At 37.5% G+C, this 20,279-nt stretch overlaps 6 protein-coding genes across 6 annotated transcripts; 4 read left to right on the top strand and 2 right to left on the bottom strand.

Annotated features, from left to right (window-relative positions):
• Positions 1 to 1,155: 1,155 nt before the first annotated feature.
• RHIMIDRAFT_82764 (uncharacterized protein) lies at positions 1,156 to 2,372 on the top strand. Its single transcript, XM_023615754.1, has 3 exons — positions 1,156 to 1,463; positions 1,519 to 1,894; positions 1,980 to 2,372. Exons 1-3 carry the CDS (start codon positions 1,425 to 1,427, stop codon positions 2,219 to 2,221), a joined length of 657 nt encoding a protein of 218 aa, XP_023461554.1. The 5' UTR covers positions 1,156 to 1,424; the 3' UTR covers positions 2,222 to 2,372.
• A 35-nt stretch (positions 2,373 to 2,407) lies between these two features.
• On the bottom strand, positions 2,408 to 5,071 carry RHIMIDRAFT_82752 (heat shock protein 70). Its single transcript, XM_023615753.1, has 4 exons — positions 5,022 to 5,071; positions 4,861 to 4,955; positions 4,610 to 4,808; positions 2,408 to 4,552 (listed from the first exon to the last, which is right to left on the bottom strand). The coding sequence occupies exons 1-4, from the start codon at positions 5,031 to 5,033 to the stop codon at positions 2,537 to 2,539; spliced, it is 2,322 nt and encodes a 773-aa protein (XP_023461553.1). The 5' UTR covers positions 5,034 to 5,071; the 3' UTR covers positions 2,408 to 2,536.
• A 205-nt stretch (positions 5,072 to 5,276) lies between these two features.
• Positions 5,277 to 8,799, bottom strand: RHIMIDRAFT_231560 (urease). The gene is made up of 7 exons (XM_023607699.1): positions 8,348 to 8,799; positions 7,841 to 8,298; positions 6,768 to 7,790; positions 6,582 to 6,705; positions 6,142 to 6,526; positions 5,945 to 6,087; positions 5,277 to 5,884 (listed from the first exon to the last, which is right to left on the bottom strand). Exons 1-7 carry the CDS (start codon positions 8,391 to 8,393, stop codon positions 5,556 to 5,558), a joined length of 2,508 nt encoding a protein of 835 aa, XP_023461552.1. The 5' UTR covers positions 8,394 to 8,799; the 3' UTR covers positions 5,277 to 5,555.
• Positions 8,800 to 13,834: 5,035 nt separating this feature from the next.
• RHIMIDRAFT_82695 (uncharacterized protein) lies at positions 13,835 to 15,312 on the top strand. Its single transcript, XM_023615751.1, has 2 exons — positions 13,835 to 14,120; positions 14,373 to 15,312. The coding sequence occupies exons 1-2, from the start codon at positions 14,026 to 14,028 to the stop codon at positions 15,085 to 15,087; spliced, it is 810 nt and encodes a 269-aa protein (XP_023461551.1). The 5' UTR covers positions 13,835 to 14,025; the 3' UTR covers positions 15,088 to 15,312.
• RHIMIDRAFT_82708 (uncharacterized protein) lies at positions 15,258 to 17,167 on the top strand. Its single transcript, XM_023615752.1, has 4 exons — positions 15,258 to 15,469; positions 15,526 to 16,076; positions 16,132 to 16,195; positions 16,252 to 17,167. Exons 1-4 carry the CDS (start codon positions 15,427 to 15,429, stop codon positions 16,932 to 16,934), a joined length of 1,341 nt encoding a protein of 446 aa, XP_023461550.1. The 5' UTR covers positions 15,258 to 15,426; the 3' UTR covers positions 16,935 to 17,167.
• A 216-nt stretch (positions 17,168 to 17,383) lies between these two features.
• On the top strand, positions 17,384 to 19,273 carry RHIMIDRAFT_220301 (cytochrome P450). Its single transcript, XM_023607405.1, has 6 exons — positions 17,384 to 17,654; positions 17,704 to 17,777; positions 17,841 to 18,000; positions 18,053 to 18,694; positions 18,757 to 19,022; positions 19,078 to 19,273. Exons 1-6 carry the CDS (start codon positions 17,443 to 17,445, stop codon positions 19,236 to 19,238), a joined length of 1,515 nt encoding a protein of 504 aa, XP_023461549.1. The 5' UTR covers positions 17,384 to 17,442; the 3' UTR covers positions 19,239 to 19,273.
• The last annotated feature ends 1,006 nt before the right edge of the window (positions 19,274 to 20,279 follow it).

Genomic DNA, 20,279 nt, shown 5'->3' with positions numbered 1-20,279 from the left:
TTTGTTTTATGAATCAAACTTTTCAGGCAATACTCTCTTGTTACTTCAGATTCAACCCTGTTACCCAGTTGGATAACATTGAGAATTCTCAAAGTGCAACAAAGATAAAGAGATAATACCACTATTAAACCTCCAAGGAGAAGATCATCCAAGTACAAAAACTGCCTATTATTGTAAAGCCAATAGAAGAGAAATAAAAAGCAGCAGACTAGCGCTTTTATAGGCAAGTGTGTTTAGAAAAAGGTAGGCTAGTAAAACTATGGCTAGAGCTACCGTTGATCATTGCAGATCATTTCCCAGAGTATATATTTTTGCCAGCCATTTACTTTTAATAGCATATACAGATATATCGAAAAACTGATAAAGCAACCATGTTTATGATGGATTTAAACATTCCCTAACTTAGGGAGTTTTTTTTTCCTTTGAACAAAGAATGTTAATTAATTCCGTTTTTCCTTTTTCTGCTTATTGCATTCACACGTTCTGTTTACACATCTCACTTGTTTCAATATCATGCCACCTACAAACAAACAACTGAGAAGGAGTTTATCATACATCATCAACTCATAAAAAGATGACGCTCTATATGATGTTTATCAAAGTAGCATGTTACAGGATAAACTGAGTGCACATGGAACCCAATCACTTGTGGCAAGTGAAATAATAAACAACACGAGTTTATAAGGGTTTTTTTTTGTTTAATGAAACACCCTTCATTTACCCTTGAACACAGGGAGAGTTTAATTCTTATAGAAAGCAGTAGTTACAACAAGTAATGACACCCTCCATAGACACAACTTGCATCAGATCCGAGGAAGATGATAAAATCCTTATCATATTTCAACGCTTGTATCGGTCTAAAACAAATGGTACTTTATCATTTAAGAAAAAAAGTCACCAAATAAGAAAAGTATGTGTTTTCATATCTTTGGGAATAAATAAAAACAAATCACAATTACAGCAAATGCTCGTTTTTGTAGTAAGGGTTATTGTCTTATGCAAGTCTATAAATATTTATTAAAACACACCTCCAAAGGAAACTCTCCTTTTTTTATTATTCAAAATTCAAGTCCGTCATTTCTGATATTTTGTGTTTTCGAAATATCTTTTTTTTTTTTTTTTCTTTTTCTTTCTTTTCAAAAAAAAAATGAAATTCTTTACCAAAGCAATATTTTTCTTACTAGGTACTCTTTTATATATATATTCTCTCAATGTGAATTTTTACTAAACTATTTTATATTGTAGCATACATACTGTTATCAACCACATCCATTCTTGCATCGCCACTTCGAGATGTATCCACTACATCCGTTGACTTGACAGAGAATCCAATCGACATAAACGGGGATGAGACACTTTATGTGACAGTGACAAGAGTAGATGATCTTCTTGATGATGATGGTTCTCTTTTGGCTGAAAGAGTGATGGCTGTGCGTGTGACCTTTGATGTCTTTGAGAATAGAGTAAAAAAAAAAAATATTTATTCGCATGAATACAGTCTAAAAAAACTATCCGTAGTTGATGTGTAACGGTCAGCCGGTAGAAATTGGTGTATCCAATATCCAAGTTGAGGCTCAGATGGTTTCAAATCCTGAAAAGTTGACTATCACAAGCGAAGAAGATGCTGCGATATTGGCTGATAGCTTTGATACTGGTCTTGTTACAGTCGAAATTACAGCAACTCTTTTAGACGAATTGAAGACGGATGATGGTATGGTCTTCCGTCGTCTGAGTGTCAAGGAGCTGATTACGGAAGTCAATGGCGCCAAAGTAGTCCAAACTGAGGCTGCTCAACAGATCTTGGATGTTTTTGATAATGGTTCCTTGGTCAAATGGACGGTTGATCCTTTGACTGGATTTATGCTTCCTGCTGATGATAATAGTGATGCTCCAGGTAAAAAAAAAAAAAAGACACACACACATGAATGAATGTAAATGTTGATCAATCATCTAAATATTTCATTGCTTAGCCTCATCAGAGTCAGCCCTCGATTCAGTCTCGACTTGGTGGCACAGCCAATCCTCTCTTAATCAAGAAGCTATCTGTACTGGTGCTGCGGCTTCTGGTTTCCTTCTTTTGACTCTTGCATTTGTGCTTATCCACAGATCATTAAAGAGAAAGCGTGAATATGAACTTGTTCAAGAAGAGCAACCCCCTGCCTATGATGAGCAGGAAGAGACAGCTGTTGAAGAAAAGAAACCTTTCTTGGCTTCCAACTAAGTCATGTGTACATCAAGCCTATCCATATTTGTTGCAATAAATAAAAACATTACGTTAACTAGTTCTGGATGAACGCAGTCTGTATACATATCTACATTGTGTCACCTCATTTTACGCCTCACCGCCCCCCTCTTTTTTACACAGACTGGGGCATTATAGTTGCACAACGAGTTCATTGTTAAAGTCTTTTTATTATGTGCATGAATATTGATATTTAAAACTCTAGAAAATGGTACAGTTTATTGGTTTTTTTTTTTTACAAAATTCAGAGATTTTTTTTGAAAAAAATGTATATAAATGATGATTGCTGTTGTTTTAATCAATGTCCATTTCGTCCTTCTTCTTGTTATCTGAAGCTTCTTCCATAGGGGTATCGGCATCTGCTGCAGGTGTAGTATTTTCACTCTTATTTTCTTCATTAGCAGCAGGTTCCTCTACCTTAGGAGCAGGCTTAGGCTTGTTCAAGATAGGGTTAGCAAAGTAGATGATAGCTTCTTCTTCCTTCTTGATATCGCGAGAGAACAAGACAGGTGTTTCGCACTTGGGAAGTTGAGCTTGCTTGGCATTTTGTTCATCCATCCATCTGCCAGCGCGTTCACAACGTTCGACAATGTCTTGCTTTTCATGAGCAGGGATGTGAGAGTATTTTTCGTCGGCGCTCATGGCTTCTTGAGTCAAACGTTGGATGGTCTCTCGGAGTGAGCGTTCGGCATGAGGACGCTCTTCGGCTTCACGATAACGTTCAACAACAGGGTTACCAATCTTCTTTAAAGCTTCAAGCTTTTCAACATAAACGCTCTTGGGAGCATCATAACCTTCGTCGTAGATCCAGTCGACAACGGCATTAAGATCATCAGCAAACTTGTCCTTGATGGAAGGATCAATGTATTCAGAAAGAGGACCAAGGATCTTGTCACGCATTTCGTAACCGTATTCTTCAAGAGAGTTCTTGGCTGCTTCAGTAGCGGCAATGAGCTTATCATTGGCATACATTTGGCTTTCCTTTTCGGTATATTCATTGATGAGTTCCTTGGAAAGAGAAGTGTTTCCAGAAATAACAGGGAGATCGCCAGTCTTGACGAGCTTCTTGACCTTCTTGACTTCCTTTTCACCGTCCTTGTTCTTGGTCTCTTCATCAACCATCTTTTCTTCAACAGTGTATGCTGATTCAACAGTCAAGATACCGTGAATATTGAGTCTGACCTTAACCTTGATCTGAGCAGGTTCGCCGTTCACAGGTTGAACATTCTTGATGTTGAATTGACCGATCCAAGGGTTGATACCACGAGGCAAGGCTTCAGGGTTAGCGTAAACAGCTTGTAAGGTGAAAGGTTCACGACGGTAGAAGGTCAAAATCTTGGTAGAAGGAATAGAGTTGTTGTTGTCGAAAACAACGATTTCAGTGTCTTCTTCTTCAGGTGTAGCATCCCAAGTGAGCTTGATGGGATAAGAGCAAACGTCATTCACACGGAAGTCACGAACCTTGAAGACAGGAGAGAGCATGGCACATTGAAGAGCAGCACCACGAGCCATGGCTTCATCCTGGTTCAAAGTGGTAGAAACGTCCTTACCGAAGAATTTGGAAATAGTGGTCTTGATGGCAGGGATACGGGTGGTACCACCGACAATTTCAACAGAGTGAATATCGTCAATAGTCATACCGGCATTTTCAAGAGCCTTGGCCAAGACGGATTCGGTACGAGAGAACAAGTGGGAGGCCCATTCTTCAAATTCCTCACGGTTCACCATAGCGTTGACATCCTTATCATCCATGATGGATTCAATGTTGACAGGGGCTTGAGGATTGGCAGAAAGGACTTTCTTGCAACGTTCAGCAGCGACACGAAGACGCAAGAGGGCCTTCTTGTTGCTATAGACGTCAATCTTGTACTTTTCCTTGAATTGTTCAGCAAGGTGGTCAACAATGACAGCATCAAATTCACGACCACCAAAGTGGGTATCGTAAGCATTGCCGCGGACAGTCAATTGTCCCTTGAGGAAAGAGACAATGGATACAGAGTAAGAAGAGTGACCAATATCGACAAAGGCAACGTTTCTAGGCTTATCTTCAGGTAAATCGAGCTTGGTAATACCATAACCAAGGGCAGCAGCAGTCAAATCATTGACAAGACGAAGACAGTTCAAACCAACCATTTCAGCAGCAGAGAGAACAGCACGGCGTTGAACTTCAGTGAACCAACCAGGAACAGTGATGACACAGTCAGAGACAGGACCCTTTAATTCAGCGGATGTGATATCCTTGAGCTTGTGAAGATACATGGCCAAAAGTTGAACATTGGAGAAAACAGTTTCTTCGCCAAGGTAGTTGACCTATAACAAAAAGTGTTATCCCTTGCTCGCACACGCACACACAATGTAAAAACTTACCTTGACACCAGCCTGTCCGTTGGCATCAGCTAATTCGGCCATAAGGTGGCTCTTTTCAATTTCTTGAACTTCAGGGTCGTTGAAGGTGCGACCGATGAGACGCTTCAAGCTGATGACAGTATTCTTTGCATTGCTGATTTCCTGAGTCTTTGCACCTTCACCAAGATATCTTTGCTTAGGACCGAAAGATACGATGGCACTATAAACATGAGTAAAAATAATAACAATAATAGTAAAAAAACAAGACTTACGGTGTAGCACGGTTGGAGACTTCGTTACAGATAACATCAATACCACGGTTACGAGCAACGGCAATGACAGCCTGAAGATTACCAAGATCAATACCCTATTAAGGCACATATTAGTACATGTACACACAAGCCTCAGTATATATCCTTCACTCGTTACTTACAACAACTGACATTCTATTCTTTCAAGTTATTTCGGTTTGAAAATAAAAAAGAGGACTAAAAACAATTTTTTCCCAATTTAAAAAAATTAGGTCCAAGTTTGAGAAAGAGTTTAGACTGTAAGCCAATCAAAAGACTCCAGATTAACTTTCTACAACTTTCTCGGAGATTCTAGAGAGAGAGTCACTCTGGACTATAAATAAGCCACGCTAAAGAACTACAAGTCTCAATGGCTTTACCTTCTTCTTCTTCTTTATGTTTTTGCAGCAATGATATGTTTAAATCCTATTGCTTTGTAGAAAGGATAGCAGTTTGTTTTTTGTTGCTAAGAGCGCTTAAAAGGAAGAAAATAGAATGGACAAAAAGGAATATTCCAAGCAATCGAAAGAGAAAACCTTATTTTTTTATGTATTATTAACGACACGGCTGTTATAAATGATGTTATATATTTTGAAAAAGGGAATGTTGCAGAAAATGAGGGTGTACACACAAAGTAGAAAATACAGCTACTACTTTTGACAATAAGAATATAAAAATTAGAAAAGATATACAGATTGAGTTAAGGGTAAAGACGACACAGGATCACAAACGCATTCTTGTCCATCAGCCATTACTTTGTATGTCTCGGGATCGACTGTAATCTTTGGCATGGCATCATTTAATTTCATGTCTGCCTTAGTCACAGTACGACATCCTTTGACGGCCTCTATACGTTTACGTAACCCATAAGCTTGCACAACACCTTCATCCAAAGAAAGCTGTGACACAAACACTAGACTCGAAAATGATATACTAGATGGGTAGGCTCCATACATGGGTCTTGAGATAGTAGGTTCCGTTGTAGGAATAGATCCATTGGCATCGCCTGTTTATGTATTTTCTTTAGCCTTTGTACAGGGAACATATAAAAATAAAAATAGCTTACCCATTTGACCCCAAACGATAATACCTGCCTTCAGGATAAGCTCAGGCTTGGATCCAAAGTATTCAGGAGTGAAGCAAACTAAATCTGCTACTTTGCCAACTTCAATGGACCCAACCAAGTGACTAATGCCGTGAGCCAAAGCACTGTAAACAAAAAGAATGAGACAGTGTAAGCGATTATCCTCTTGCGTTACTTACACATTAATGGTATATTTAGCGATATATCTTTTGATTCTATAATTATCTCCCTCTACACCTTCATCTTGCTGTAATTTACCACGCTGCTGTCTCATCTTACTAGCCGTCTTCCAGGTACGAAGGATGACTTCGCCTATTCTACCCATCGCTTGTGAATCAGAACTGATCATACTGATGGCGCCCATATCCTGGAGGACATCCTCTGCGGCAATTGTCTCGGCTCTGATTCGACTTTCTGCGAATGCAACATCCTCTGGTATAGATTTAGATAAATGATGGCATACCATTAACATATCAACGTGTTCATCTAATGTGTTTGCAGTGAATGGTCGTGTAGGATTAGTAGAGGATGGCAAGACGTTTGGCTGGCTACAGACAGTGATAACTATAGGAACATTAGTCCCACTTTTTACAACAGATTAATATGACTTATACTTTACTATCTGGAGCGTGACCTCCTCCAGCACCTTCACTATGATAGGTATGGATAGTTCTTCCTTTAAAAGCATCGACAGTTGATTCTACAAATCCAGCCTCATTCAAGGTATCTGTATGAATGGTAGCCTATATATAGAAAACAGTAAAGTTTACAAATTTCATCTTAGCCTTCATAAAAAAAATCAGACCTGAACATCGTACTTGTCGCACACTTGCAGACATGCATCAATGGCTGCTGGTGTCGTGCCCCAATCTTCATGTAGCTTTAATCCAAGACAGCCTGCTTTGATATGTTCAACCAGCTCTTCCTGTCGTGAGCAATTTCCTTTTCCAGTGAAACCAAAGTTTAAGGGAATATCATCTGTCGCCTTCATCATCATTTCAATATGATGGCTTCCTGGTGTACAAGTCGTTGCATTTGTACCTGTATTCGGACCCGTGCCTCCTCCAATCAGAGTTGTTACACCGCTTGATAGGGCCTCATAACATATTTGTGGACAAATATAATGAACGTGTGAATCAATAGCACCTGCCGTAAATATCTTTCCTTCTCCTGCCAGAGCTTCTGTACCTGCTCCGACAACCATTCCAGGAGTGACACCATCCATGACATCGGGATTACCTGCCTTACCGATACCGACAATAATACCCTTCTTAATACCAATGTCCGCCTTATAGATACCGGTATAATCAATAATCAATGCATTTGTAATCACCAAGTCAAGTACTTCATGATCTAATTTTCCGGTTGCTTGACCCATACCCTCGCGCAACACCTTACCACCACCAAACTTGCACTCATCACCATACACGGTATAATCTTTTTCGACGCGAGCCCAGAGCTCTGTATCTCCCAAACGAACCAGATCGCCTGTCGTGGGTCCAAAATGATCTGCATAATATTCTCGATCGAGTGTTGTTGATGATGCTGCAGTCAAGATAGGTGCATTCGCATCATGCTTAAATCCTCTTTCTGCGAGTTCTGATACAATGGTCGGCAAACGGATGAGATCTAGTGGCCCTGTAGCCAAATTGTTGCCACCCGTAATCACCTTGTTACCCCCAATCTCTACCAGTGTCACCGTTTTGAAATCGCCAGGTTCAAAACGAACGGCTGATCCAGCCGGAATATCTAGTCTCATGCCATAAGCCAAAGCTCGATTAAAATGAAGTGCCGCGTTGGCTTCAATAAAGTGAAAATGAGATCCAACCTGGCATTAAAGGTTAATCAAAGATGATTGTCAATCGCTGGTGATATTACCTGAATAGGTCTATCGCCGTAGTTTGTGACAGACAATGCTATCTTTCTTCTACCAGCGTTCAATTCGATCGTACCGGGCTTAACAACGATAGCACCTGGTGCAGATTTTGGGTCGAGGTTGTCAGGTAATGGAAATTTGTCTTGTGATGGCATAGGTAAGAAACTTCCATATAAGGCTATTTCAAGATTGCCATTATCAGTACAAATAGGGTCGTGTACAGTGACAAGATAGGTGCCATCTGGGAACGTGCCTTCTACTTGCACTTCATGAAGCGTATAAATCACATCTGGCATGACATGTCTTCTACCCAACATCTGTTTTCCAATATCCATCAGCTGAGCTACTGTATAGACACCGTCACGCATCATTTCGAGTAGTTGGGAGGCAATTAAGGCTGTTGCCTCTGTTCTGTTTAACTTGACGCCACGTGCCAAACGCTTTTGTGCAAGATATCCAACTATGACACATTATATTTAATAACGATACTATTGTCTGTTTTCGATTACCTTGATGTAATAATAGTTTATCTAACTCTCTTGGTACTAAACGCATATATGTATATAAAAAGAAGAGAGGAGAGAAATAAATAAATAGAGAAGGTAGACGTATTTTTCCCCTGTTTATCTATTGTGGTACAAGTCACTCGGGATATGATAAGCAGAAAGCGCCGGTTTATTCCAAGTAGTCTATATTTAAATTTCCAACGAACAAGAATCAAAATTATAACAAAGGAGCTATATGATTTACGTGTTCCATTGTTATTTAGGTAATAATGGCTACAATATGCAAGTGATAGTCAAAGTAAAGCGTACTACTATCTGATGTACACTTGTCACATTGATATCTGTTGTTAAAAAAAAAAAAGAGCCAAAATTGATTATAGTAGATGATGATTTATTGATTGACAAGTCAATATAAGATAACTATGCTTATTGAATCGTAAATGTTATCATTAAAGTATCTTTGGTGTCTCTAAAAAAAGAGAAAAAAAAAAAAGGGTAGACTACTTTTTAAAAGCGATCATTATCACTTTTGTCATACAATCTCTTTTTTACCATTTATGGAAAAATGATAACCAATAGAAACATGAATTATTGTTATAAATAAAAAATTTGATGGATGTGTCTGGACACATCAAAATAAAGCCACTCCAGGAGGCAAAGCATGAATTAGAATGTTAAGAAAGCTCCCCTATTTGATGATATCATAATCATATACCATTCTACTATGTAAATATGAATGCATTAATCAGCCTTCCTTTTAAGCACCAGATTGGCTTCATAGCCTATATAAAAGTAAATACAGCTCATAAGAACGTCAGTGCAAAGTAGCGTGTATGTGTTTGTGTTATGGTTAAAATACATTAACACACATAGTAAGTTTGTTGATTATAGACGCGACTTGGCTACAGCGTGTTTTATATTACTATATGACACATTTTTAGCATAACACTGTGCCGGAGCTGCTTATGTCCTTTTCTCCAAGGGATGTACACTATCAAATGAAGAAGAGTGCTTGACATGTTTGGTATAAATCATTATAATAACTCGAGTATAATCTTACAGTAGAGCATACATCCTACTTTATATTCCTCTATCATATCTCATAAGAATAAGAGTGCTGACAACAGTATCATAAGCATAAGTGAATATGCTAACGACGTTAATATAAATAGCAGTCATAGATTCTCTCCCCCTATAAAACGCACACACGTCTTATTTTAATAATATTTAGCTCTTCATTTAGAATTTAATCCGCAAGTTGTCGACTTGTGCAAATATGCCATTATGGTGACCAGTATCGAGCAGCGTTAATACCATCATCATACTTGAATGAGCATCTTTTACACTACCAGCTGTATCCTCTCGTGATAGAGCCAGTCGAAGAAGTCTCATCGGAGACAAAGTTTGGTGCATCTAGGGAGACAACCTCTGAGAGCCTCATTCTTTGTAAGTGCTGTTGTAAAAATACAATTCAATTCCAAAATTTTAACATTGCATTTCTAGATGGTGATTGTGACATTCTCTCTTTCTTCAACATGGCATTTACACCAAATTCACCTGCAAAAGATGATAAGAGGACGTTTTCTTTGGAAACTCTGAACTTGGAAGAAATATATAAGCTCACAAAAAATTATATTGAACGCTTTAGAAATGAAGAAGACAGTCTACAATCGTTCATTTCATGGATTAAGAAGTAAAACCCTGCGTTTATGTCGGTGGCTGCAAAAAGACTGCGCGTTAAGGATGATATAAAAAAAAAAAAAAGTAGTCCAAATCAGAATGCGAAGCATATATGTGCTAAGTGAGAAACACTGGAATGCGTTATTAAAAGAAATATAATAAAATACAATATACTCTAATGCTGTCTTTAAATAATTACAGAAATTGACAACATAATTAATCTGTTACCACATCATCTGGCGTAGATAGCCAATTAGAAGAAAGATAACCATACAGCAATCGGTTATGCTCGATTCTTCATTGAATGAATTCTCTGGAGAATTTTATGAGACGGTCGGACAGAACCAACAAGGAAGGATATATGCTGTGATATTCTTTTTATTTAAAATAGCAAAATATAAAATCAATAAAACCAATAAAAGAAATACAATGACAATAGCTATTATTTGATCTTGATGAGCGAGGTTTTGATAAGGAGTGAGTGGACAGGTGATGTCCTTCCTTGCTGGCCTATCCTCTGGTTTGTTGACAAAAAAAACAAACAAACATTAAGATACGCAAATTTAGTAAGCGTGTTCTAAACAGATGGACAAAAAATTGATCTCCGTTTGACAGTACGTTTGACAGTACGTTTACACAATTCTATACGTGTGACATGGGCAAAACTGACTTGAGACTTTAATGAACTGAGGGATTTACACATTTAAACACGGACTTACTGTAGGGCTATTATTTTAAAAGGCACGCTTTGAACTTGGCTGTAAGTGACAATTCTCGATGCAGTACATCTCATAAAAAAAAGAAAGGGCATTATACATCTTTTTATTAATCATGTCCTTTTTATAAGAACGTCTTTTGCTTGCATAGGCTAACCATGAACTTATTAGCCAGGACGTCTATAAGCCAGCCGATTAGAAAACACGCATTACCTAGTTCATGTCTATGAAAAGTTCTTAAATACTTCTTTACCAGTTGGCGATAAACCTTATCTAACCATCTTTGCTATATGTGTATTATTTCCCTCATATTTTCTCTCAAATAAGCCAAAAAGTTTATTGTTTAAGGGAGCTTATTTTGTATTTTGTTCTTAAAATAACGCGACTGCCAGCTGATTTCCAATAAGCTCTCCTCTCTTTCCCAGGTAAATGAAAGACCGTCATTATAATCATTTTTGTAAATCCAAGGAATGTTCAGAAGCAAGTGACATTGTGTTTGCTTTTATTACAAAAAAATGAAGAAAGGGTGTTACTTGAAGTGTAACACAGGTTTATGCAAAAGATAATTAATTTGTTTTTTTTTTTAGATATCTCGCTCAAATCAAGTCCGCTTCGAACAATTTCACATCGCCTTAATATAAAATCATTGCTGATCTAAAACCTGAAGCATCGCGTTTCTTTAAAATATCAATCTATCATACGATATTACGCACAAGGGGAATTTGTAATGACATAATCGTTTTCTCCCTTTTGTTAGATAAGCGATAGAATAAATATAGGATTTTTGAATAGAAAGAAAGAAAAAAGGAAGGGAAAGGAACCTATTTTAAATGAAATAAACTCATGGACATTATTTCATATTGACAACTATTTTATTTATACATAAATCACTCTTTTATTATGTAATATTGTAACATATAAAGCTTTTTGACATATACTTTGTATACACATAAAAACCCACTTAAGACATCATTCAGTAGTCCTATATTGGTCAAAATCCAGCTAATTCCAGACTGAGCATGATCTGTCAAGATTTTTAATTAAAAATTTAAAGTCAATTATCATCTCTTCCCTTTTTTTCCCAGTCGTTCAACAACGGGCAACAAGAGCAAAGAATATGCTTAGAGAAAGAAAGAGAGAGTGAAGGGGAGAGGCATGGGATTTATCGTAGGAGCATACGCTCCAAGCGAGTTAGACGAGTTCATACAGAATAAAGATAACAAAAGAGTCAAGTGCTCCCTTGAAAACAAACATGGAGATACAATTTATCCGAACGTAATCACACATTTCAAATACTAAAGACAATGTATTTTACAAGAAAACAAAGTCAATGATCTGCATCTTGCATGAATTTCGGAATATCAATCGATATAGTATACATACTCGCCTCTTTTTTTTTGCTTGTAGCAGTCTAACCTCTAAAATATCCACCATAAGAGATGTTTTGTGATTCATCACGTTTGGAAAGGAGAAGAAAAAAAAATAAAAAGTTCAAATTATTGTAGGACAAGGCATAATCATAAGAGTGCTACAGTAAAGATTTATTGTCACGTATCAATCAAAATATCTCCAAGTACAACAGAAGAACTACATGTGATACTTTCCGAATAGCCTTTCGCGATCTATAAACAAAACAAAAAAAAAAGGAATATATAGTACTAAGAAAGCTTTGGTATCTATTTAATTTGATGGAAGAGAGAAAATTAAATCAGAGTGAATGATAGATATTGTGTTCTTTGATTTTATCCTCGAGCATTATATTCTGGACCACTTTGGGAATAAAAAGATACAAGAACCTTACATAATAAGAGATAAAGGGAATTGTATATAAAAAACGTCATCACCTGTGACAAGAATCACTCGACCCATAGTTCGGGATTAAGTGCAAGTGTAACTGCATTATTATCCTTCTCTGAAAAAGAAAAGAAGAAAAAAAGTAAAGGGGAGCATATTACAAATGAAAAATAGCAAGACTCTTCTCATAAAGTTATAGGCTGATAAAAAGAATAACAGAAATATTTCAGTCAAAGGGTGTGGAACAGAAAACGGAAATGAAGTGACGCTTAGGTCAGATTCTGTTTCAGCTTTTAAGGAGTCAAAAAAAAAAAAAAAAATATTCAAAAGGAGCACACCAAATGTTGTGCTATGATAATGTAACTCCAACGCATAACGGTTTACTAAAAATAGATGTAAACAGATATCACGGACGTTGGTCGACACATGAAATGATCGACTAATAACATCTTGTACTTTTCTGCATTTAAAGTTGACAGCCCTATCTAAAAGCTGAGATATATGCAAGTGAAGCTTAAAGTGCGTAAAATATCTATTCTATTGTTAGTATTCAGTTGTGTATTTAAAATATTCAAGGAGGAAAACAAGTGTACAGTCTAAGCTTACTTGCCCGATATGATACTTTGCCTCACAGTTTTGATTGCTTTTTTGGGTCCCATAACTTTACTCCTTGCTACACAAAACAAACTTTATTCTCACGAAAGCTCTCTTTTGACCAGGGGGCGTCCACACGCGCACACATACACACTGTTACTAGTCGGTCGCTTGGATTATGCGCTGTTCTTTTCTGTATAAAAAATTTTTTTTTTGGAAAAAAGTACTCAGCAACTCAGTGTTGCATCTGCCGTTTCTTGACATCATATCCCAAGTGGGTTAGGTTGACGCTTATTTACTGGTAACTAACGCCACTCTCATGCTTACAAACTCTATTCTAATTATGATTTGATCAAATTAGTATATGCTTACAGGGAAAACCTTTTTTTTTCCTTCTTCTTGTGATTTTACATTCGTTTGCCACTGGTGACAACGATTTTTGTGTCAAATGAACCCAAAATGTCACATTATTTCTCCTGAGGCTTTACTCCTTTTATCTTATCGCCTACCCCCCCTCAGATGTTTGTGCTCTCGATTGAAATGAGACTAATGAACCGAAAGAAGAAGAGAGGGGGGAGGGACAAGCGATGAAATCTTGCATAAAATAAGCTTTTTTGTTTTGATCATCAAGTGAATAAAAGTGTTTGAACGTTTTATATGCAAAATGTACACAGCGTAAGAATACAGTCGTTTGCATTCCGAGTTAGTGTGACCTGGAAAATATATTCTCATCTTTATTCTTATGCGCTATATAAATGGTAAACGTTCATCCCCTTTTGTATAGAAAGTATCCCTGTAAGAAAGCGACAAAGGATATTTAACACATTTCTTTCTTAATTTTAAAACTAGACCTTGCTCTCTCTCTTTTTATTAATTTACATCTCCTCACTTTCTGTCATGTCATTTGGCCTATCACATTTGAGGCAACAAAGCCAAGAAGATTTCTGTTATGACATTATGCCTTTGGATGTTGGATTGAATGAAATAGAGAGGTAAAATGTCTTTAGAATATCAAAAAAGAGTGCGGAAAGAAGAAGGGGAAAAGGAGAGCAAAGAAGAGAGGAAGAGAGGAAGAGAGGAAGAGAGGAAGAAGAAGAGAGAGAAGAGAGAGAGAAGAGGAGGGAGTTAAGTTTTTACAAACCGGTTTACACAATATTACACTGCATAAACTTTAGTATTGATTTATTTAATGCAAATAACTAAACATTTATCTTTTTTTCTTCCTTTTTCTTTTCTTCTTTTAGTGCTCTGGATTATCGTGTAATGTCGAGGAATATGACTAATGATAGGAATACTACGTCGTCGTATCCTTCCATTCATCCTGATCTACCAGCATTTCACAATCCTACTTACTCTGATTGGCCAGTAAATAAATCACGACATTCTTTTATACTTGAATCAAACCCACCATTGTATCCATCTACACCCACTGCATATCCAATCTACAGTAACGCAAACACCCTGACTTCATCTACATCTCCATATCACAGTAATTTTTCCGAAGCGAGTCAATCATCTCCCACTTTATTCTGGACAGCCCCCACGACAAATAGTACTCTCTTTACTACGGACGTTGCATCTTCCGAGAATACGCCAACGTCTGCAAAAATATCTTGTTCTTCTTCATCCGAAGCCATCTTTGATTCTACAGAGGCCGAGATCGACGAAAGAGATTCTCATTCGCGGAATCCATCGTTTGATCAGCAGTTCATGAATGTCTATCGGTCACAACCTAAACCAACAGAGGATGCTTATTACAATAGCAGAATATCAAAAGTTCATTCTCGGTTTAAGAGCGCCAACGCTTGTCTATCATCTTATGGCGAAAAGCCCAAACAAGAAAAGTTCCAGCAGTTTTTATCACCACCGCTACCCTCGAGTTCTTTGATGCAATCAGGGCAATCCCTGGCAGAGAGTAATACACTGACAGTTGGCAGTAAAAGATTAAGTAAATCGTAAGTATAAATCTGGTAAATAAACACGCAATGCACGCACATACATTCCTAAACAAACCAAGGAGAGAGCATGCACATATAAATCGAGAGACAGTGAGGACAAAAAAAGAGAGCTTATACATAGGAGCAAAGGGGGAGGGAAGGAGACTGGACCCGACGAAGAATACAAAAAGTTCGTACAAAGAGTATGTTATTAAATAAAGGGAGACACATAAAAGGCAAAACCGTATTGACTGTTGTTACAATTGTCAATAACCCTTATACCATTTTTGTTCTCACTGTGCTCATCTCTCTCTCTCCTTTATATATATATATATCATGAAAGTAGTTCATTTACTAATTCATGTTATCACATAGGCCATTTCAATTCCATGCGGTCCTTCATTGTAGGTATAGCGAATAAAGAGACAAGAGGATATATAAGCTAATGTTTTTTCAATAGCTCCTACAGCCATGATGAAGAAAGAAGATCAGAGACCAATTACCTATCTGAACCGTGGACAGTCGTACCTTTTGGAACTTTCGGCATCAAATCAGCAACGTGGTACCTTGACGAGTACGATCTCGATTGCATTCCACGAATCCAGTCACCGACGTGTAGCGGCGAGCTATTGGAGATTTTGGATGAGTCAACAGATGAATCCTGAGTCAGCAAGAGCGATCGGTTTAGACGAAAATCAGACCACTGGTATCTATAATATCACCTATCCTTCTTTTGACAAGGTCACCTTTGACTGGCATGGTCGCTTTGGAGCCAAGGTCTATATTCGCTTTCATTGCCTGTCAACAGACTTTTCGAGAATTAAGGGAGTCAAAGGCATCCCCTTACGAGCTGTAGTCAAGACAGTGACGAGATACGACCATTTACCTGATAATACATCTTCTTATTCAGGCTCATTTTCTAAAATTCAACACAAAAGTAATGATTCAACAGAAGGAAGATATGAATATACTGAGAGATGTTATTGCCAAATCAAACTCTTTAGAGATAAGGTATATACACACTTTAACGTTCTGAAAGTCATTTGATACTGACTCTTTAAAACAGGGTGCAGAACGAAAGAATAAAGATGATAGCAAACAGATCAATAAACAAATGGAAAAAGCTATAGGTAAACGTTTGCTCAAAATACAAGACTTTGAATAACTTATCAAGGTTACCCTATAGCCCTTACACTAGGACACCCTGAACAGCACCCTCTGTGGCCAATTATCAATCAGCCTTACAAACCTGTGACAGTGTTGAATGAGGTGCCTACATCTCCTGATATCGAACTACATGACGATTTTCAACAGGATATAGCCAGCCCTTCCGTCTTATACCCATGCGCCATCATAGAAAACGCCTCCCCCGAACAAGAAGAACCTATGCCCAGTACTACAAGTAGCAGTAGCAGCAGCAGAAAAAAAAGAAAACAAATGGACGCACTTGAAAGCGTACAAGAAATGACTGTCGGCCTATCTTCGCCACAATTTATCGAACCCTCTTCACATTTGCTAAAAAAGCATCGAGCAGTAGCAGATACACTCAGCTTTTATGTATGGTCCAAGCGGCAATTTCCTTCAAGTGGACCCAATCGAGTAACTCTTGAATCTCTAACAGCAGAAGAACTAAAACTCAAGTTAGCCACCATTCTTTCCCTTCACCCATCAAGAGTCTCAGAAATACTATGGAAAAGAAAGAAGCCAGAGATACTTTGTGGAAGAGAAGAAAGCGAAAAGAAGGATAATGATATGCTTGTATTAGTAGAAGATAACTTTGTAGCAGAACATATATCTGATGAAGAGATCATTTGTGTAGACTGGGAAATTAAGTCTGATAGCTATGTCAGGCTCATACTTGAATTTTAAATCAGAGAAAAAAAAAGAAATGTTATACTTTTTATGGCCTTTTTTATATATAATTCTATTACTTTATATGTCACATTTTTATATTGTTCAAGTATTGTTGTTGCTCTTTCTTTACTTCCCATTTTATGCATTCACTTTTTTATTATGTAAATATTCTTTCTTTCTTACTTTTCTCTTCCAGCCTTTCAAAGTTTCTTCATTATTATCGTAAATTTTATTATAATAAACAGGGACAAAAAAAAGTGTACAATTGTATTTGAATGGGGAGAAAGTATTCACGTGACATTATCTCTCAAGACGTAGCATGTGAAATAATAAACTAAAATGCTAGCATACCAACTCATCAGGGTTGTGGTTTATGCCGTAAGATGCTGTGTGACCAAACTCAAGTTACAACAAGTGTGGGGTTGGGAAAAAAAAAAGGCACTTGAAAAGTATAAGAATGGGAGAGAATAATCAAGATGGAGAAATTGTTTATCTTTTTTTTTTTTTCCTATTCATCATTATTATGCCTTCGCATATCGGAAAAGGAATTCTCGCTACAGTTTCTTTGCTTGCATGTATCTATCACGATAGAGCCGTGTTTGATCCAAAGAGACCTGATATCAAGACACAGCCCGGATGGCCACTTGTAGGAAACCTGCCTATCTTGCTTCAATACTTGATGTATATCCATGATTTCTTGTTGGAGGGTTTCACAAGATTGGACGATATGACTTTGTATGTTCAGTTACGTTCATCTTGGTTTCAAAGCTAACACTCTAGTTAGAACGTTGTCGGCTTTGGGCATTCCTAGACATGTTGGCACTATTGATCCCCGAAATGTTGAGCATATTTTGAAAAGTAAAAAAAAAAAAAAAAAAAAAAATGCCCGTGATTTGCTTCTCAATTAACGCAAAATGATAGCCAATTTTGAAAACTACATCAAAGGACCTGAGTTCCATGGTTCGATGAATGATCTCTTTGGTAATGGAATCTTCAATGCCAATGGAGAAGAATGGAAATACCAGCGCAAGACTGCTAGTATTATTTTTAATGTAAAAAACTTTAGAGACCAATTCACAGAGTTAGTATATATACATGTATATAAAATCAATGACCTCAACTGCTATCTGTAGGGTCTTTATGAAGGAGCTTCAAGTGATGCAAACTAAGATATGGGATGTTGCTGCACAAAATTTTGAAGTTGTTGATTTCCATGAAGTCATGTACAAGTTTACGCTTGATTCCTTCATCATGCTTGGCTTTGGTGTCGAACTGAACTCCCTTTCTGCAAAAGAAAAGGTTCCCTTTGCTGTTGCCTTTGACGAGGCACAAAAGAATACCTTTTTAAGATTTGTTAACCCCGTTTGGTCCGTCACAGAACGTATAGCTGGTCTTCTGATGCCTTGGAAAACCAGCATGAACGAGCATCTGGCCGTCGTTGACGGATTCGCTCGAGAAGTAACTGAAAAACGAAGAGCTCAGCTGGCAGCAGGAGAGATTCATACTGATCTCTTGTCTCGTTTTATGGACGCTCGTAACAACAAGGGAAACCCACTGAGCAATGACGAATTACGCGATATCGTTCTTAATTTTGTTATTGCTGGTAGAGATACCACAGCTCAGGCACTTTCATGGACGTTCTATATGTTGATGTGTCATCCTCGTGTTGAAAAGAAGTTACTGGAAGAAATCAATGAACACATTACCGATGTTGATAATCTCGATGCTCCCACTCTTTATGAGAAAATCAAGAGCATGAATTACGCCCATGCTGTGTATGGATTCTATTTGTATAAATACAGAAAGAAAAAAAAAGATAAGCTAATACTATTTATAGCTTTTATGAGGTACTTCGACACTATCCTTCTGTTCCGCTCAATCAAAAGTACGCTCTGAATGATGACATTTGGCCAGACGGAACTCGTATCAAAAAGGGCGATTATGTCTTGTGGTGTCCCTATGTCCAAGGTCGCTCAGAAAAAGTGTGGGGTGCAGATGCCAAATTGTTTAAGCCTGAACGATGGATAACCCCAGAAGGAGAACTTCGTCGGGAATCGCAAGGCCAGTGGCCTGCGTTCCACGCAGGACCTCGTGTTTGTTTAGGTAACGATGCGCGATCGTTAAAGTTTTAAATTTTGCTAATCATCTCTTGAAATAGGTCAACACTTGGCCACTCTTGAAGCTCTGGTAGCCATCACCTTCCTTCTTAAGCGTTACAAGTTTAGTCTAGTCCCTGGCCAAGATATTAGATATCAAGTATCATTGACTTTGCCAATGAAATACGGCATGAAGGTCATGGTTGAAAGGCGTGAACAATAAAAATAAAGTTCAATTTCTGTTTTTGGACAAATTTCATTGACATATTGCTTATGCACCTTTAAAGATATTTTATTTATATGAACATTGTAGGCACGTGATGTTTTTATGAGGCTGAAAAGCATTATGCAAAAGCGAAAAAGACATTTAGGTAGTCACCGAACTGGATTAGATGGCGAAGATAGCTCCCTTTCCCATGACACAGATAATCTACTTCATATGAAGTAAAGATAACGCTCAAATAGTTATAGTATAAATAGCGCGTTGTACGCGTCAACAGTCATACCTCCCCCTTTCTTATTTACAGTGTTTCCATTTAAAAATGGAATTATTTAAGAAGATCAACACCACATGCACCAGAAAATAGGCTAATGCTACGGGTGCTGCCTGTAATTTCATTTTACAGCTTCACACTACCAAATTCTCTACCTAAACTGAGGCTGTTCAGTGGGATATCCTTTGATATAAAATATGCATTTATCATAATTACACTTAAATTATCTTGGTTGGTCAAACTGACAACATAGGATTAGAATAAAGAAATAACAGCATATCTTTTTTATCCCTTTCTTCTTGAAAAGAAATAAACAAAGATGGAAACTTTATAAATTGGTATTCTATATCAAAGAAAGTGGAAAGATATCTGCCTCTGAGTAAATTTAGCGTGGTACCATATAATGACGAGCTCTTTTGAAGACATCACGGCCTATTTTCTGGTGCATTTTCTGGTGCATGTTGTGTTCATCTTTAAGAAAGCCCTGAATCCCCAAAAGAAGCAAAGAGCGAAACGAGAAACAGTCATGTATCATGGCCTCTTGCGGTAATAATCATATTAATTCAAAATAACAATAATAAGTAAAGTATTGAGAGAGACAGGCACAAGACCAGCGCGATTTGAAAGATCAAAGGAAGGAAGCAGTACAATTTCTGTCATCAACGCTAAGGATATTTTATACAGGAAACATCTGTTTGTACAATCGTCCACAAATCTCTTAGTTCAGTACACGAAACAACAGTAGATGTTTATGTGTTCTTTTGTTACTT

The sequence above is a fragment of the Rhizopus microsporus genome, assembly GCF_002708625.1.
Source record: "Rhizopus microsporus ATCC 52813 unplaced genomic scaffold scaffold_29, whole genome shotgun sequence".
In the NCBI taxonomy this organism is placed as follows: domain Eukaryota; kingdom Fungi; phylum Mucoromycota; class Mucoromycetes; order Mucorales; family Rhizopodaceae; genus Rhizopus; species Rhizopus microsporus.
This window is presented reverse-complemented; position numbering and strand designations above follow the sequence as displayed.

Coding starts and splice junctions, on each gene's coding strand:
- RHIMIDRAFT_82764 (XM_023615754.1), top strand. CDS start 1,425: ATGGCTGTGCGTGTGACCTTTGATGTCTTTGAGAATAGA. Junction 1,464..1,518: donor TTGATGTCTTTGAGAATAGA/GTAAAAAAAAAA, acceptor AACTATCCGTAG/TTGATGTGTAACGGTCAGCC. Junction 1,895..1,979: donor TGATAATAGTGATGCTCCAG/GTAAAAAAAAAA, acceptor TAGCCTCATCAG/AGTCAGCCCTCGATTCAGTC.
- RHIMIDRAFT_82752 (XM_023615753.1), bottom strand. Junction 4,809..4,860: donor GTCTCCAACCGTGCTACACC/GTAAGTCTTGTT, acceptor TCATGTTTATAG/TGCCATCGTATCTTTCGGTC. Junction 4,553..4,609: donor ACGGACAGGCTGGTGTCAAG/GTAAGTTTTTAC, acceptor TTTTTGTTATAG/GTCAACTACCTTGGCGAAGA.
- RHIMIDRAFT_231560 (XM_023607699.1), bottom strand. CDS start 8,393: ATGCGTTTAGTACCAAGAGAGTTAGATAAACTATTATTACATCAAG. Junction 8,299..8,347: donor TAAACTATTATTACATCAAG/GTAATCGAAAAC, acceptor AATGTGTCATAG/TTGGATATCTTGCACAAAAG. Junction 6,527..6,581: donor AGGAGGTCACGCTCCAGATA/GTAAAGTATAAG, acceptor ATGTTCCTATAG/TTATCACTGTCTGTAGCCAG.
- RHIMIDRAFT_82695 (XM_023615751.1), top strand. CDS start 14,026: ATGTCATTTGGCCTATCACATTTGAGGCAACAAAGCCAAGAAGATTTC. Junction 14,121..14,372: donor GGATTGAATGAAATAGAGAG/GTAAAATGTCTT, acceptor TTCTTCTTTTAG/TGCTCTGGATTATCGTGTAA.
- RHIMIDRAFT_82708 (XM_023615752.1), top strand. CDS start 15,427: ATGTTATCACATAGGCCATTTCAATTCCATGCGGTCCTTCATT. Junction 15,470..15,525: donor ATTCCATGCGGTCCTTCATT/GTAGGTATAGCG, acceptor TTTTTTCAATAG/CTCCTACAGCCATGATGAAG. Junction 16,196..16,251: donor ACAAATGGAAAAAGCTATAG/GTAAACGTTTGC, acceptor GTTACCCTATAG/CCCTTACACTAGGACACCCT.
- RHIMIDRAFT_220301 (XM_023607405.1), top strand. CDS start 17,443: ATGCCTTCGCATATCGGAAAAGGAATTCTCGCTACAGTTTCTTTGCTT. Junction 18,001..18,052: donor TTTAGAGACCAATTCACAGA/GTTAGTATATAT, acceptor TGCTATCTGTAG/GGTCTTTATGAAGGAGCTTC. Junction 18,695..18,756: donor ATGAATTACGCCCATGCTGT/GTATGGATTCTA, acceptor TACTATTTATAG/CTTTTATGAGGTACTTCGAC.